We start from the raw sequence: 16,810 nt of genomic DNA on the forward strand, positions 1-16,810 counted from the left end.
GTTAAAGAAAAATGGTCTAAAAACAGAAGAAAACAAATTATGGGCAGCAGCTGTGTGGATGGAAATGCTTCGCTGATACTGAGGTCAGGAGAGACAGGGAAGACTGGTCCAAGACAACAGAAAGGCAATAGTAGTTTAATGACCACTCATTACAACCAAAGTATGAAGATTACCTCTGAACCCATGACACACAGAACCCTATAGCCCAACAAAATTACTCCATGAGTGGATCAGAAACTCATCCAGGGGATCAGAAAATAACCTAGAACAACATTTAAAGAACAGCAGGCCTCACTTTCCTCAGTTAGGAAGTCAGTTTTCGTAACAACAATAAGAAAGAGACAGAGAAAAAAAAATCAATCAATCAATGGGAGACACTGAAGGATAAAAACACTGCTGACCAATAAGAGAACCAAGGCACCTTTAACAAAAACCATTCCCAGGACTTTTGGGAAAAATATTCCATAAACTGAAAAAAATTATAATAATTGGACCTTTCTGCAAGGTGTGCAACACATTGCATGTGGTGAAAACCCAAAAAAACAATATGATAACAACAGTCAAATCTGGTGGTGGTGTGAAGGTTTAGAGCATCATTTGCACCTGGCATAATGGCGAGAGTCCTGAAGGGGAATGGCCAACCATAAGCCAAGTGCACTTGGGTTAGCAAGAAAATTATCCAAAATCCACCTCTGAATAACGTCAACAGATGAAGGTTTTGGGGTCATTGGGATGGCAACTTTAAAACCACTGCAGGTGTAACAACCAGTTATTAGGGTTTACGGGGAAGGATGGTTTGGGAAAACCTTTGTTAAAGAATCAATAGAAACTGCATTTTGTGTTTACTCGTTATTCTCACCGAACTGTATATCATTTTTTACATTCTGTTTCTGCATTCTGGTTTAGTTTTTTTTTCAAATGAGATAATGTAATGACACCTTTCTAGGAGTTTGCTTATTACGGTATAAACCTTGGTAAGGTTGATTGTTATTTTTATTATGGTCAATGGTGTAACGTTCTAGAAATGAACAACTATGCTTTTTTTTTTTTAAACTGTTATGTTTGGTTTTTGACACTGCAGTAAGTTTGAAATATCCAAACCCAAATCCTACCAGTTCCATCATTGTGAATGTGAGAAAAAAGAACAATGGGCCCGACTTGAACTGGCCTCATTTGAGAGGTGGCAGCTGTTCTGAGAGGCAGAGACAACAAGGACATGGCTGTGACCTGGTTTGAATGGGAGGGTGCTAATTAGAATGGTGATTACTGGTTGCTAGCGCCACACTGGGGACAGGACCAAAAAAACATAAGAAGGCCTGGAGATGAGGACTTAACAGCACAATAAAAGAGCGAGCAAGACAGACAGCAAGAGGGAGAAATATTAAGGGCAGGAGATAAAGGTGAAAGCAGGTATAGAGGTTTTATCGTGAAAAAGAAAGAAAATGAATTTAAAAAAGCAAGAAAATAATGTTTTTTTTCTCTCTTTATATTAATCCAATCGAAATATAAAAAATACAACAAAAAACATTTGTATTGCCTAAAATTTGGAACAGCTACAATGAAAGTATGGAATGTTGTAAATATATATATAACAATGTGTGTATTCTGGAGCATGTAACAAAAGTAATTTCCCCCTGGGATCATTAAAGTATGGCTGAATCTGAGTCTGAGTATTTGATACACTGCTGATTTTGGAGGATTTCCCACTTCCAAAGCATGTAGAAGTCTTTATTTTTCATCATAGGTAGCCTTCCACTGTTAGTGACGCAATCTAAAACAAAAATACAGATCATCTCTGATTTTTAAGTATGAGAGAAAACCTGCAAAATCGGCGGTGTGTCAAATACATTCCCACCTTTGTATATATAGATGTGGAGAGGTGCTGTAAGCCCTTTCTTTTAACTCTGCAGTCTCGTTGTAGTTTTGGAAATGATTACTGTTGTAAAAGCAGACCTTTTTTATCTGGCCATTGAGGGAACACAAAGATGAGAGAAAACACCGCTAGCTCCTTTATTAGGCCGTTATTTACATCAAAATATCCAGAAAGCTTTTTCTGGATCCTTGTCAGAAAGTCCTTTTCTCTGAATGCAATTTGTCCATTAGGTTCATGTCTCAGTGATTCTCAGCTGCTTCCAGGTCTGCGCGACTGTGGCGAACCAAGAGTCTAGCCCGGGCTCAGGTTCTGGATGGTCTCACGTCGCTCCTGGTAAAGAGAGTAGAACGCTTGTGCTAAACTGAGGAGCGGTGCGTCACAGTTCTCCATCTCTTTCTGCAAGAAATCCACATGATCACAATGAGATCATGCGTTTTATGAATCTTACAAGTATTTGTCATTTACAGTTCGCTATGAAATACAGGAACGATTCCTTTGCAGGATATTAACAGCAGAATGTCTTTTCAGCTGAACTCACGGCTGATGTCTCATGGTACTCCAGCCCCTGGCTTTGGGCCCACTCTCTGGCCACAGATGCTTGCACTTCCCTTCTAGCTGACAGGTCTGACTTGTTGCCCACAAGCACACCTGAGAAGTAGAAAATAAATTTGACTGTAGCGTTTAGAACATCCAGCTCTGACTTGAGTTCGGAGCCACGCTAACTAAAGAAATATTGAAATGTTTCTGTAGTTTGGACGTTTTTGCAGTTAGCTGCGAGGAAATGAAGTTGATCACTTTAAAGTTGAACAATATACTGTATTAATATTGCCTAATATAGGACAAAAATAACACTAATTTAGTTTATTGGCAGCCAAGTCCTACAAGCACCTTTTAGTTGGACAAACAGAATAAACCAAAAAACTGAGAATTACAATATAACAATCCTCATGTCTGGCATTATTTGTAGCAGGAAATATCCTCCGAAAATGTGCAGAAGACATTTTCTATATCTTAAGTTAATTTGTGGAGAAGCTGTCTTGGCACCAAAGTATGGAATAACATCGGAGTCAGCAACGCAACAGACCTTGATCTAAGCCGACATGGTCATCCAGACCATGAACATTTCACACAGTGCAAAATGATCATGCCCAGGGTGTAGTGTCACATGGGAGTGAAGATCAGATTTGATGCACAGATATACTAAACAAGGCTGTGTTGTATGTATTATACAGCAATCGGGCACTACTGACTGGTGAAGTGAATGAGATTGATAATATTTTCATCATGGCACATATTAGCTGTTTACATACAGTAAAGATAAATGCAGTCGTGTTCAAAAAAATTAAATATGTAATGCAATGAGGCTTGTTTGTCCAATTTAATGTATACCGTAATATTCTAATGTTAAATGTTTTCATTAGCTGAAAGTAGAAAATCATCAACAGAAATAAGAGCTTGAAAACACCAGTCTGTGTGTAATTAATCTATATCATGTGGAGAATTGTGTTACTAAAATACATGAACTTTTCAGTGATAATCTAATTTATGGAGTATTTATGCTCACTTTTGTCACCCTCAGATAACTTCAGTACCTAACAAAACCAAAATGACCTCCATATTTTCATTTTAAACTTCCGTTTCTTTTTTTTTTAGGTTGGACGAAGTAAGTAAGAAAGTTAAACGTTGCCCATGCGTTTTACACTGCTTTCCTGTTAACGATCCAAGTAGAGCGATAGGGAACACTTTGTAGCTTTGTATGGGTTCACAACCTCAGACGGCTGCGTGTGTCAAAAACCTTAATTTACTGCTCACAGTTTCAGATTCCCTATGGGTATAACTAAGCATTCAAAAAAAGTCTTCTTTCGTCTACCAAATCTTTTGAGTGACCCTCTCCAACTGGTGCACGCTGCAGAAACATTAGCCGGAGATAGGCGGACCTGAACTAGTTTCAACTCCTCCCACTGGGAAGAAAAGGCTCGATTAGCTTTATCTGTCGGAATGAGAAGAGATTTTTGCATTGATAGAATGACACCGTCCCTACCCTTGGATCAAACGATAAGGAGCATTTTTTTTTAACAAACTAAGAAAAAAAAATTGCCCAGTGACCTATTGAAACTGTGATGCCACTGCAAAGTTTTTAGGATTAATTAAAATGTTTTTAATAATGCATAATTGACAAACAGATTTTGAACAATTCTGTCAATATCAATTTAAAGAATAAATGAGCATCTAAAGGATGTGAAGCACCATCCAATTTGCTGAGAGGTTGGCAACATTCTCCATTAGACCTTTTAAAGAGCTTACCAGGGTCTCAGTTGTGATTTGCTAACCGTATTCTAAACCAAATTTTATACTTTACGAGTTAATTTAGGTTTGTTTTAAGCAAATAAGATGCCCCTGTATTTTAATATCAAACACTAGGTTTATCATAAATGAGCTCAATATGAGTAAATGTGTCTAAGAACCCCTCTTTTTTTTTTTGTCCTGAAGTGATTTTTACCTGGTACATGGAGACCTTTGCAGTGTGCATGGACTCTCTCCATCCAATGGCTGCAGTTAGCAAAAGACTGCTCACTGGTCAGATCAAACACCAGACACAGCAAAGAAGGCTCGCCCCACTGTAGAAGGCAAGGTGATGAGTGGCTGTGAGTCGTACAGCAGGAGATTGCAGAGATATCACATCTGCTTCATTTATTCTAAGTCTGCGACACAATTAATAACAGCAAAGTAGCTCTCCTGCTGTCTATAGAGACACGTAGGTCTGGATGGAGAACTTCATTAGATTCATGCAAATGAAAACAGAGAAATCCAGAACAGCTTCTGACCATTTTCTCGCAGCCCTCCACTAGCGTCTCCTTCCCTGCAGAGTCTAAGATATAGAGCTCCTGGAAACAAAAGACAAGCGGGGGGGGGGAAAAGGACGGCACAGGTGTTACCCACAGAGATTTAGTCAAATTACATGGTTTAACGTTGCTTTTCTCTACGGCAAGGAGATTCATCTTCCCCTACGCTTCTGCTACATTGCTTAGTGAATACTGATAAGGAACTAACATTGTTACAGGTCTGGGGAAACTTTTTCTCTGTGAGTGATGGTTTCCAGTTCCCAGTCTTCAACACCGTGTGATTTAGAGACTTTAAGAACAGATAAGAGCCCTGCACAATGCCTTCGTACCTAATGCATTTTCTGCAGACAAGCCTAAGCTACAATAACTGCAACTTAACTTTTCAAGCAGATTAAGCCTAAATGAGTTGTAGCCAATTCCTTTTCTCTTATTCAGGCCCTCTTATTGGGCTTTTGGTATAGTGGTTGATTTCATAACTAAAGCTGCATATTTAATATTTTCATTGATGTTAAAAAAATTTGCTGTAGACTTTTTTTTTTGTTGGTTTGTTTGTTCACTTTTCTATGTTAGAGCAAAATACATTCGTTTTAGGAGAACCGCTAACATTCAATCACAAATTTAGCTAAACATGTGGATTTAGGATTTACTGCTAGTTTTTGCCTCTAAATGGCACAAGTCAAGTTAATCAAGTTTAATCACAGAGATGCTTCATACAACAAGAAATTCAGTTCCAGTTTGCTGTCAATGAAGTCATTTTAGATACAATAAACAAAAAAGTAAATAGAAAGGTTGGATTGGTGCAAAAAAGCATGGTATTGATCTGGGTACTCTGACTGCTAAGTGTTCATCAGATTAACAACCTGGCAGAAGAAACTGTCTGTGTGGCGGTTGGTTTTAGCACATAGCGCTCTGCAGCGCTGTCATGAGGGTAAAAGTCAAAATAGTTTGTGTGCAGGACGTAGGCGGTCTCCGAAGATGTAAGCTGCCCCTTTTCTGACCCGAAACTCCTACAAGTTCTAGATGGAGCTATAGGTCAGCCCTGATGATCCTCTCTGTAGACCTAATTGTTTATTGCAGTTTGGACATGTCCTGTTTTCAATGAATTCTAGTCCCAAGAAGACGGCATCATATGCCGACCCATCTGCCTGGTAAGCAAACTGCAGGGGGTCCAGCAGATGGTCTTTGATCTCCTTTAGATCTTCAACACTAGTTGGTTCTGCTGGTTGGTCCTGGTTGTGCTGGAAGTATTGCCTTCCCGTTAATGGGTAGTTTTTCTTTCCACTGTCGCTTCATGCTTGCTCAGTATGAGGGATTGCTGCAAAGCCATGGACAATGCAGACGACTCTCTCTGTAGCTCTACGCTTCTCCAGGAGTGAATGCTGCTTGTCGGGACTTTGAAGCAATCAACTGGGTTCCCTTATATAGGAAGTTTTTGACCAATCTGTATAATCTGATTGAATTTGAGTCTGGAAAGTGCCCTGTGATGACATGTTTCATGAATTGGTGCTATATAAATAAAATTGAATTGAATTGAACATTTCAGAGAGTGGTTTAATCAGAGATTTAGTTTTATTCCTGACAGAGTTTTGCTTTGTTCTTTGGCTATAGATAATGTAACTAGTTCTCAGAACATTTTAAAATGTATTCAGACCGAGTAGTTCTATTGTCTGTCCCACACCACCACCTGGTTGAAAAGACCCATTGCCATTGTTTGTTTGGCAACACCTGAGAAGGGTAATTTGGGTGTTTAATCCCCTTTGTTTCAATTCAGGAATTCAGGACATCTTTTGTAGCCGTCCTGCCGTCATTCAATATTTCTATTAGAAGTAAAAACAATGTCAAGCTTCTATTTCTGTTGTATTATTAACAGTTTGGCTCACAAGGTAACCTAGACTATCTTGAATTTAATTATATTTCAGTTTTATTCATATGGTCTCACAAACTTATATTGGCTTACCACAGAGTCGTTGGTTTCTGGGATGTTGATACATTTCGTCAGCAGCTCCACTCCTGTTGTCTGACACACAAACATAAAAAACATTCTGTCAAATTGTAGGCGGGTTTGTTGAAATGCTTTTAGCAGTATCAAATACCTAATGTTGAGAAACAGAGAAGAGAGAGAAGAAAGGAGCAAAACACAGAGGTAAATGAGTCGTCTTTGCACACAGCATCACAGCAAACTGCCTGGGGTGATTTATGGTTCACGCCAACACAGACACATCACTAATTTGCCGCTCGACTTGGCCTGAATGCAAATTTCCTACCTTGATGTTCAAATCCTTGCCAAACCTCTGGTACTATGTCTCATTTACTTTATATCCAATTCCCAATAATGTCTCAATAAAGATAAATGCAGAAGAAAGAGGAGTACACGCTCTAAACAGCACTGTAGCAGTGAGCGCTATGACGCGGTGAAGATCCCACTGTTCGCTGTTAAATCCAAGAGCGAGGGTTTATCATACCAGAAAGATCCATTCTCTTACACCAGCAGCACTGCATGTACAACATGGGAAATAAGGCAACTGTAAACTTTTAAGGGTGTTTTTCTGCACCAATGTGCATATAACATGGTGGTTTGAACTTTAAATTATATAACTTTTCCCTCCCATGAACTCAATATGTTGCTCATAGTCTACACAGTGAAAACCAATCAGCAGACATAAGCAGCAGTTCATCTAAAGTTTCCATAAACAAGCAAGACAGACAGACTTCATCTCATTTCCACTAGGAAGACAAAAAGCAAGAAATATAAGTTAAGTAAGGGGTAGTCAATGGACCGATGCAATCTGCTGGGTTTCCCTAGGTAGAAAACTTTTGACCAGTTTGTATGTATGATTTGATTGAATTAACTTCGTAAAGTGTGTTGTGAATTGACGCTATATAAGTAAACTGATTCGATTTGGTTTCACAAAGGTTGTATAAAGAGATACAATGCAGGCAACGTAGGTTTAGACAGCTGTAGAATAGAATACAGGCTGGTCACAAATGAACTAAATGCCTTTAACAACCAGAGGTCAGGACAAAGTCTTATGAGGACATTTGGGTTTTTTACACATTTTTCAAATCAAAATTCCAAACATTTCCAGCCTCAAAATTCCCGACTGCGATGTCCTTTATAGCCAATAAATAGGTAAATAAGTAAATAAGTTCACAACAACTCTAATGGCAGGTGTTTCTACAGTGGTCAGGCCTTATATACGAAACAGCCAGAATCAAAAGATATAAGGAAGGAGATGGATTGAAGTTTAATTTTAGTGAATAAAGAGCTGTGTTGAAAAGTAAAGTTCTTGCGATTCCATGGCCTGTCTAAGTTCCTGTCCTCACTTATGGTCATGAGATATGGATCTTAACCGAAACAACGAGATCCTGGATAGAAGCTGCTGAATTTAGGGGTTTTCCAGTCATGTTCCATGCGGGGAGATCCAATGTTTACCTCTTCACTAGGAATGCCTGTAGAATCTCCTAGACCGAGCTGGAGAGCTTCACAGGGGAGAGGAACACCTGTGTTTTGCCCCTCCTTGACCAGCTACCAATGCTATAATTTATCCGATAAGCCATGGATGGATGGATGGATGGATGGATGGATATATGGATGGATGGATGGATGGATGGATGGATGGATGGATGGATGGAAGTAAAATTAGGTTTCAATAATTCTTTTTTCATCTCCAAACTCACGCAGACTTGAAAAAGACTTAAACCCCATCCTCCTCCAGACTTTTCCAGAGTGCGCAGAAGCCCTGCGTAGAACGGTTCCAGGGGTTCGCCTTTCTGCAAATTTGCTGATTAGCAATTAGAGTCGACCTTGAAGAAGTACATTTCTAGGTTTCCTCACATCAGCATCTAACTCTAAATTGATCCGATCTCTGCACCTTGTAGTTAACGAAGCATGTCAAATGCAAGAGACTGAAATCTGCAAACACCCACGCATACCTTTCACAGTCAGCGCTTCAGTGAAATACAAACACACACGGTTTTCAGATCAACATTTACCTGATTTATACACAGTCACAGTTCATAACAAGGTTCTGCTGATACACATACACAAGCAAGAACATGGTGCAGTCCCACCAGAGACCGGTCTAATGAGCTGGTGTGATGCATAGGAAGCTTCTCGCTGGAATGTCAATGAGGGCCTATTAGCAACAAATAAGCTTGGAATATTGCTACCAGGCTGTCTGACATTTTCAAAGGAGGACGTGAGCAGAATGGCAGACAACAGTAGCTACCCTTCAACATCAAAAAGTTGAACAGTGTGAAGGATGATTTAGGTAAACAAGGAGTGACGTTTTGCATTGCTGGCCTCCCTTTTTGTTACATAAGTTTTAATAAAAGAAACACACTTTTGATTATATCTATCAGTGAGTCTTAATTGAATTACAGTACCACAGAGTCAGTGACGGGTCACCCTGGTTCAGCGTTGATTCTAGTGGTAAAGTGCTTGTTTTTCCAAGCATCCAATAAATGTGCTGCGCGTAGGTGGTGCTTGATAGCTGCTGGCTGCTGTTAAAACTATGCATATCCACTGAAAATTACTGACCTGATCTGAAGAGAACTGACCTGTTAAAACTGTATTTTTAGATAAATAAGCTTTCTGCAAACCTTGTGGATGGTCCACTGCCCTCCGTTGTTTATTTAGCAAATCTACTGTATGCCCTTGGCTAACATTAGCTGATGGAAGCTCCATTTTCGAATGTTTTTGTTTGGAGGTAGTTGTGGGAATATACTAGTACAGAAAATAACAGGATTAACAAAACAAAAGTATGTAATCAGTTTTCTGATCTTTTAGCACCAGTTTTGTCCGATGCCAGTTACTCTTGAAAGTAAACATAAGAGCATATAAGAAAACTATTCAAAATATTTTGCTTTCCTGTCATACAGTAAAAAGGCTTTACTAAAATTGTAAAGCAACGACAATTAGTTCACATTGGACACTGTTATTTCAAAACATATATAAGCCGTTAGCGAGATTCGCAAAGCAATTTTTTCTAAAATAACAGAAAACATTTCCAGATCCAGTATGTCCCATAACAGACAAAACTCAAAAGGATAAACCAGAGCAACACTGCTGCACTTTGTCAAACCTCTCTGCTTTAAGTCTCTCCCCCACTCTGTTGCATCTTAATTTCATGTCTTAACATATTCTAGGAAACACTGCTTACCCTAAAAAGGTTTTTTACCTGTTTGTGGATCCTCTGATTTAATTTTTAAACCTCTCCCGGAGACTTAAAATCGCAAACTTTCAGTCTTACTGAGACTCAGCAACAGCCTTCACGCCGAAGAGTATTATTGTCAGGGTGTTTATGTGCTGATCAGAAGCAGATGAGGTTTATGTGTTTCCGACAACCCAATCACTGGTCAGGACTCATCAAGTTGAAAACATCTGATTCTAGAGAGCCCCCAATTTCTTGATGCATATTTATATTTAATTATGTAACAACAGATGACTGAAGGTCTTTGATTTCAAGTGCATTTTCAAGTGCAATAAAATGTATAAAAATATGTTGACTATGATTTTACTGAAGTACTGTCATTACAAGTAATAATAATATATAATCACCGTAAAATCTTGATACGTGTGTCCGTTTGACAATCATTGACGTATGCTCATTTTAAGCTGTCAGGCATCACTTTTGAATCATGTGCCTCTAATTATTGATGGGATAAAGGAGCCTTTTCTCACTCTGCAGCAGTATAGCAGACCACAGCTCTGCGACAAGTTCCTTGCATTGATTTGTCACGAATACCTTTCTGGTGTCTACTTGCGGATAATCAGACTGTCTGTTAGCATTAACTATTTTTCATCAGGTAAGTTAGTTCAAGTACTCGGCCAGCCAGGCGGCTACACTAAAATATTTAGTGTAACCTTGGGCACCATTTGCTTTAAAAGGCATCCCTTTACAATTTAGCCTTTCATTATGTTCAGGTGTCTAAATAGAGCCTTACGTAAACTAATGATACAGCCTTACAAGACTTTGAGATTTTATGTGAAACTAAACATTGTAGCAGTGCTGGTCTTATTCTCATTTCTATAAGCCTTATGTTTGACTTCTCCAGCCTCTACATTACTCATCACTGCTCCCAAAAGCTTAGAATCACTGGTACATCCCTTTTTGTTGTTGCCTTTTTATTTTGGTAATAAACCATTTTATGGAATTAAGGCGCATCACAAACGTGTGGTTGCAACATCAAGACGTCGAGCAAAGTCGATGTATCAGGTGTTTTACCTGCTATAGTGGCTTTCCAGAATCCTGCAGTGTTAATTATCGACATTCTCGTCACCTCAGAACACCAATACTGCTGAAGCAGCACGGCCAAAACAAACACACACAAACACAAACACACACAATCACAAACTCTTGGCTTTTTTCCAGGATTTTTCCAACCTGTTCAGTATTGTAATGAGCCACAACACTTGATGGTACACTGAGCAACCACTTATTTATTTTTGAAAGCAATAAATGAGAGCAAAGTTTCTTGCTCTCCAATAGTTTCTACTCTGAAGTCACTCCATAAATGCATTATTAAAATAACAAATCAATTCTATTGTTTTATCTGGTCTTTACCAACTTCAAAGATTTGCTGAATCTAATCTCCAACACATAGACCTCCATCACTGTCTCATTCCAATGGTATAAATTTTCCTGTAATCTAATATCAAACAGATCAAAAACATGAAGATAAATTTTATTTTAAAGTTAGAGAAAAAAAATAAGTACACTCGAAAAACCATAAATTTGTACTAAATGTCAAAATCTAAGAATTTAAAATAGGGGTACTTTTTTATTACCATAACTGTACTTGCATTTACAGTAGGACTGCTTGGCTAATGGAAAAAACTGTAATCAATTATTCTGGACAATAATGAAATCTTAATTATGTGTATATATGTATATATATATAGAAGTCTGTAATCTGCAACTAAAATTAAGCTATATATATAGCTTAATTTTAGTTGCAGATTTGCAGTGGTTTACAAACTACTTACTGCACAACATTCTGAGACAACGTAACATAAAAGCTGTAAGTCTGACAAATATTGGGTTTTATACTGGTTTTATTTCATTTTGTTCTCTATCTTGTTCAGGTATTTTCTATCACCAATCTTATTTGTAAAAAAAAATATATGATATTCATAAGGCCTAATGTGGCTAAATAATTTCAAAAATGATTTATGTTCATGGACCACATTGTTGTTGTGATCACTTGGAGCTGAAATTGAAATGGATGCAGAACTCTAATTTGTGGCACACTCGTCCATTGCCTCTAAATCACTCTGTGTAGGAAGCAGCATGCAACAATTAAATCTGTGATTTACAGAGTCATATTAGCTAGAATCCTTCCTTTATGATGATTAGCATAAATATGCTATGCTGTTTTGCACATCAGTGATTCCCAGCAGATTGGTGTAGGCTGTCAGAAAGCTGGACACCTGTCTCACTCTCTCAAAGACCAATGCCATTATATCTATATTAAATACGTAATCAAAATAAGCATTGAATATTCTGAGACTGAAACTGATTTCTCATCTGAACTTTTTAAATTTAATTTATTCTGCATGCATAAAAGCCTTTGCAAGTAAACAGCAACAAAGCCTATTCTTTCATCTACTTTAATGTTTTTATCTACAACAAATTCCTCTGCATTATCAGAGTGAGTTAATAGAAACCATCACATTATGTAGTACATGAACAACAACAATCACAACAATATTATTGTTAAAGAGAGCTCCCTGGTCTAGTTTAGGTGACATTACAAGATTTGTTGACATGGTGCAATTGCTCTCACCAGGCTATAGTTCTTCTGGAACAGAGATCCATCGCTGTAGAAGATATGAGAAAGAGAACTTTTCCCCACTGCAGCATCCCCTGCGCACACAGGAATAAAAACATGAACAGGTGGATTTTTTTTATTATTATTATTTCAATCCGAACGTTTTTATGTTAAATATATCTATATAAATATTCAATGAGTAATCAAGGTGTGTTTTATACATTACACTATTATAACAGATACACTTTTTTAGATGTTCGTACAAGGGTGGCAAGCAGTTATTCTCAGCTAAATCAGGACAAGACAGAAGTTATAAATATTAGTTGCCAATGATCCTCATAGATGAATTTACAGTAAAACTCAGAACGTTGAGAACATATCCTTCAGCTTAAATGTAAAAAAAAAAAAAAACTTGACGTCATGTGTAATTTTTCTTTTAGCTTTTATACCACATATTACAACGTATAAAAAAAACAAATGTTATGACCTGAATAGCCTTGGCACAGCTCAACTAATTCACACTATTGCATTATCACTTGTAGATGCTGATCTGAGTGCAGTTAATACAAATGAACGCAATACACAATAATCTTCAGTTTTTCAAAGCTTCTGCCTTGATTAGCTTTACGTCTCAAACTGGACTACATTGTCCAGTAAAATCCTTAACAGCTAAACAGACCCCTGAAGTCTTCTGAAAACAGATAAGCGTAAAAACTCGTGGCAAGGCATTCATCTCGTGACTCGCTGTGTATATCAAACGCTCTGTAAAGACGGAATGGTGGATACAGGCCATCAATAAACATTACATCTAGCTGGCACTGTACAAAAAAAAAAAAAAACATTTCCTGTAATGCTTTTAGTTGCATAAGCAGGGACCGCCCACTATAGCTAATAACGTCCAAGAACACGTAGATAAATCAACGGGGCTTTAGGAAGTATTTAATATAGATGAAGCAGTTGTTTGTCTGATTCATTAGCTTTAGGCCCTGTACATGGGGAATTACAACAGCGTAAACTGGCAGCTAAACTTACACAAACCTTACCGACAAGCAGACATCTTGCCCTTAACTTCACCATTATAATGTGTGCATTCGGAACCCCGTACGAAAGATGCTAAGTTCCCTGTAATGTGTCGAATAGCATTACTGCTAACTGCTTTATCTTCCCTTCGCCTCGGCAACATGGACAAAACTCGTTTCCTAGCAACCATTCGCGCTACGCTCATTGGTCTACTTAGCGAGTACGTAACTTGCTAGCCCGTGTTCTCATTGGCTGTTGGTGATAAGATGTTCCGGTAAGGCAGTTTTTTTGTAAACAGAAAAGGAACGCACAAACACAACCTTATCTGGTGTGCGCGCTTTAATTTCTACCGTTTACATATGCTTATCAGACTAAAAGCAAAGTGTTCACAACTAAGGCTTTTTTTAAATTGAGCGTATCGTGTGGAGACAAGCGGTAAAGAAAGTTGGGGGGAACAGTCCACGATGAGGCAAAGTGTAAAACGACCACTAGAGGGTGGAAAATGCACCAAAATCAGAAACAAAATACTCGATTACACTGAGTCGCATACATTTATTTTCTGTCTTTTGATTTTGAATGTAGTCAATGAGTCTAACTGTGTGCTTTAAACATATATAAATGCAATTGGTATGAATATTTTTTTTAAATAAACTTGGTGTGACATCACCGCTAGGGAAAGGGCGCTTTGATTCGACCGCGTGACTCCTGAGGCGCGTGTCCTATGGACATTTATGCTTGCTCACTGGGGTGGGTGTGCGTGCGGGCGTAAGTGGGGGGTGGTCGTGGTGGCGCGCACGCTTCTGTAAAAAAAAAAAAAAAAAAAAAAAAAAGACATGATCCACGCAAGGCGTGACAACAGAAGCGCGTTCACGTGGTGGAGCACTACAGCATCATCATCACAACACTGGAACACACCTCCATCCAGACATTTCAGAGCCTAGCAGAACATTCAGATTAAATATAAAGACAAAATAAAGGCAAACGAAACAGAGGATTAGAATTATTGTGCACCGGGAAGCTTTTTGTTTTTAGCATCCATCCGGAGTAGAATTGGGAGATTTTTTTTTCGTGTCTTTTCCACGGTGCTCTACACACCTTGTGCCTTTGAAAAAGCAGCGGGGAAGGAAACGGGGACCATCTGAGAGGCGGCTGTCCAGAGAGGTGGAGGACAATGGAGGGGATGCAGGCATATGGAGCCGGGAAAGCCGGGGGAGCCTTCGACCCTGTCACCTTCCTCCAGCAGCCTCAGACCGTTCTCCGCATAGTGTCTTGGGTAAGGAACTAATCACACAGATGACAGATGCGAGAAGTGGATTTGTTGTGGTTCTGATTTCACGATCTCTGGTAAGCAGTAAGTCCTGTGTAAGGCCTTCATTGGGTAAAGCCCCTCACGCTGTTCAGATACATCTTAAAAATATTTCACGCAAAGTTAAAAAATCATATCCTTGTCAACAAATATATATATATTTGGATATTTGGCTATATAATTTATATCATTTCCTTATTTATAGTATTGTTGGCTCAACATTTACTATTAACATTTAATATGATTGCATTTAGACATAAGAAGGTCACACCGCTTTCATTGTTTTTGAAACCGGAGTTTTTCGTTTTTCTAATAGCTGCGCACGCTTCAGACCACTGAGGAGTAGCACTAACCATAGGGATGGCAACAGTTGATAAACTTCACAAGATGCTTTTAGGGAAACAGCCATACAACCTGAAAGTTAGAGTCATCCTTATTATTCGCCCAATGTCTTAATTGTAATTTATCGTTAAGCTACTGTTAAGTTTAAATCCAATTTGCTAAATATGCAGGACAAGGATTTTTTTTTTTTACCTGTAAACTGCCACCCTACTAAATAAAAAATATATTAACAAGCTATGTGATTAAGCATGCCCAATGTGTGCACTGTTTTAACTTTAATGTAGAAACCCACAATTTAAATAACATTTATTTCATTAGGTCAAATCGGTGTTAAGACTATGTTTAGTAAATGGGGGGAAAGAAAGATTTACAATGTGTATTGGATGCACTTTTCGTAAGTGGACGTTTTAGAAATGGGAGATCACAAGGTCTGATCCACCTTGAGACAAAGTTAAGAAACAACTTGAAGCAAAACAGAAGAGTATAATGTTGTAGAAAGCATAACAACAAAATCCTTTGTTGTGACTATTTAAAAGTCACATTTATTTGTGACTGTCTATGCATTTGTGCAGTTGATGGATTCAAGTTTTATTTAAGGTAGAGAGAAATATAAGCTGAAGATGTTTTTTTTTTTTTTATTAGTTAGAACATAGTTTTGTAAATCTTTCAGCTTTGCATTCTTTTTACTGTAAGCCTGTTAACTTATTAGCCATACATGTCATGTGAGGGCAAGTCATGAGGTTCTCCACTGAACCATATCATTATCAGAGTCGTCACAGAGGGAAGCTTTTTGCTTCCCTCTGACGGGGAAGTATTATTTTAAATATCACATATTTGAATAGGGACTATTCACCCTATTATGAGCATTTTACTCACTCCTAAGAAAAATTGTTAACGTACTACTTTACAGTGCCTTGCAAAATGATTCATATCCACTGAACTATTCCACACTTTATTTCACAGTCAAATGCCCGTGTATTTTCAGTGTATTATCAACCCTAATACATAAGACAAATGTGACATAATCATCTAAAATGTTTACAAAAACACTTAAAGGTGTAGTGCATTTTTGCACTTTTAATCTGATACACATTTAAAAAAATCTGTTGAAAGAACAGGGATTAACAGTGAACTTTTCAAATCTGGCCTTAATGAAAGTAGGACAAGAAAAATAAGCTATTTTTGAAAGATCATAAAAGTCCCATTTACAGTTAGCCACAAGCCATGTAGGAGGACACAGGACACATGGGGAAACATGTGCTCTGGTCAGATGAGACCATAATTGAACTCTTTTTGGACATCATCCTGAATGCACATCCCCACAATGAAACATGGTGGAAGCAGAATTATACTATGGGAATACGTTTCTTCAGTATAGGTACAGCGAAGTTGGTCAAAGTTGTTGGGAAGATGGATGGAGCTAAACACAGGGTAATACTGGAAAATAAGGCTGCAGAAATAAGAGTGTGTGTTCTTGCAGTTGCAGATGAGCAAGACTTTTTTTTTGCTCGTTTTACTAGTAAAGTGAGGACTGTGATGTATAGAACCTTTATTTGTTTTGTGCTTCTTCTTTTTTTTTGGTCCTTGCTTTTTTTCCAGGATAGAGGTTAGGTTTCGTATTAAGGTGTATTTTAGGTTTAGGTTAGGGTTAGG

General features: G+C 38.2%; 2 protein-coding genes across 4 annotated transcripts in view; one reads left to right on the forward strand and one right to left on the reverse strand.

Moving 5' to 3' along the window:
- Window positions 1-1,991: 1,991 nt before the first annotated feature.
- ift27 (intraflagellar transport 27 homolog (Chlamydomonas)) lies at window positions 1,992-13,685 on the reverse strand. Its single transcript, XM_012849542.3, has 7 exons — window positions 13,533-13,685; window positions 12,505-12,584; window positions 6,674-6,733; window positions 4,699-4,758; window positions 4,374-4,491; window positions 2,412-2,521; window positions 1,992-2,269 (listed from the first exon to the last, which is right to left on the reverse strand). The coding sequence occupies exons 1-7, from the start codon at window positions 13,564-13,566 to the stop codon at window positions 2,165-2,167; spliced, it is 567 nt and encodes a 188-aa protein (XP_012704996.1). The 5' UTR covers window positions 13,567-13,685; the 3' UTR covers window positions 1,992-2,164.
- Window positions 13,686-14,356: 671 nt separating this feature from the next.
- The window catches only part of LOC110366643 (synaptogyrin-1-like), a 39,961-nt gene continuing 37,507 nt past the window's right edge, over window positions 14,357-16,810 (forward strand). Inside the window, exon 1 of one of the 3 annotated variants that reach the window (XM_036137359.1) lies at window positions 14,357-14,782. In XM_036137359.1, the coding sequence (XP_035993252.1) occupies window positions 14,681-14,782 (102 nt within the window). In that variant the 5' untranslated portion in view covers window positions 14,357-14,680. The remainder of the gene's footprint in view (window positions 14,783-16,810) is intronic. The other 2 variants (XM_036137358.1, XM_036137357.1) reach the window with 2 other exon arrangements.

The sequence above is a fragment of the Fundulus heteroclitus genome, chromosome 5 (genome assembly GCF_011125445.2).
Source record: "Fundulus heteroclitus isolate FHET01 chromosome 5, MU-UCD_Fhet_4.1, whole genome shotgun sequence".
NCBI lineage: Eukaryota > Metazoa > Chordata > Actinopteri > Cyprinodontiformes > Fundulidae > Fundulus > Fundulus heteroclitus.

Coding starts and splice junctions, on each gene's coding strand:
- ift27 (XM_012849542.3), bottom strand. CDS start 13,566: ATGGTGAAGTTAAGGGCAAGATGTCTGCTTGTCG. Junction 4,759..6,673: donor CAGAAACCAACGACTCTGTG/GTAAGCCAATAT, acceptor TTTTGTTTCCAG/GAGCTCTATATCTTAGACTC. Junction 2,522..4,373: donor CAAAGGTCTCCATGTACCAG/GTAAAAATCACT, acceptor TCTACTTCTCAG/GTGTGCTTGTGGGCAACAAG.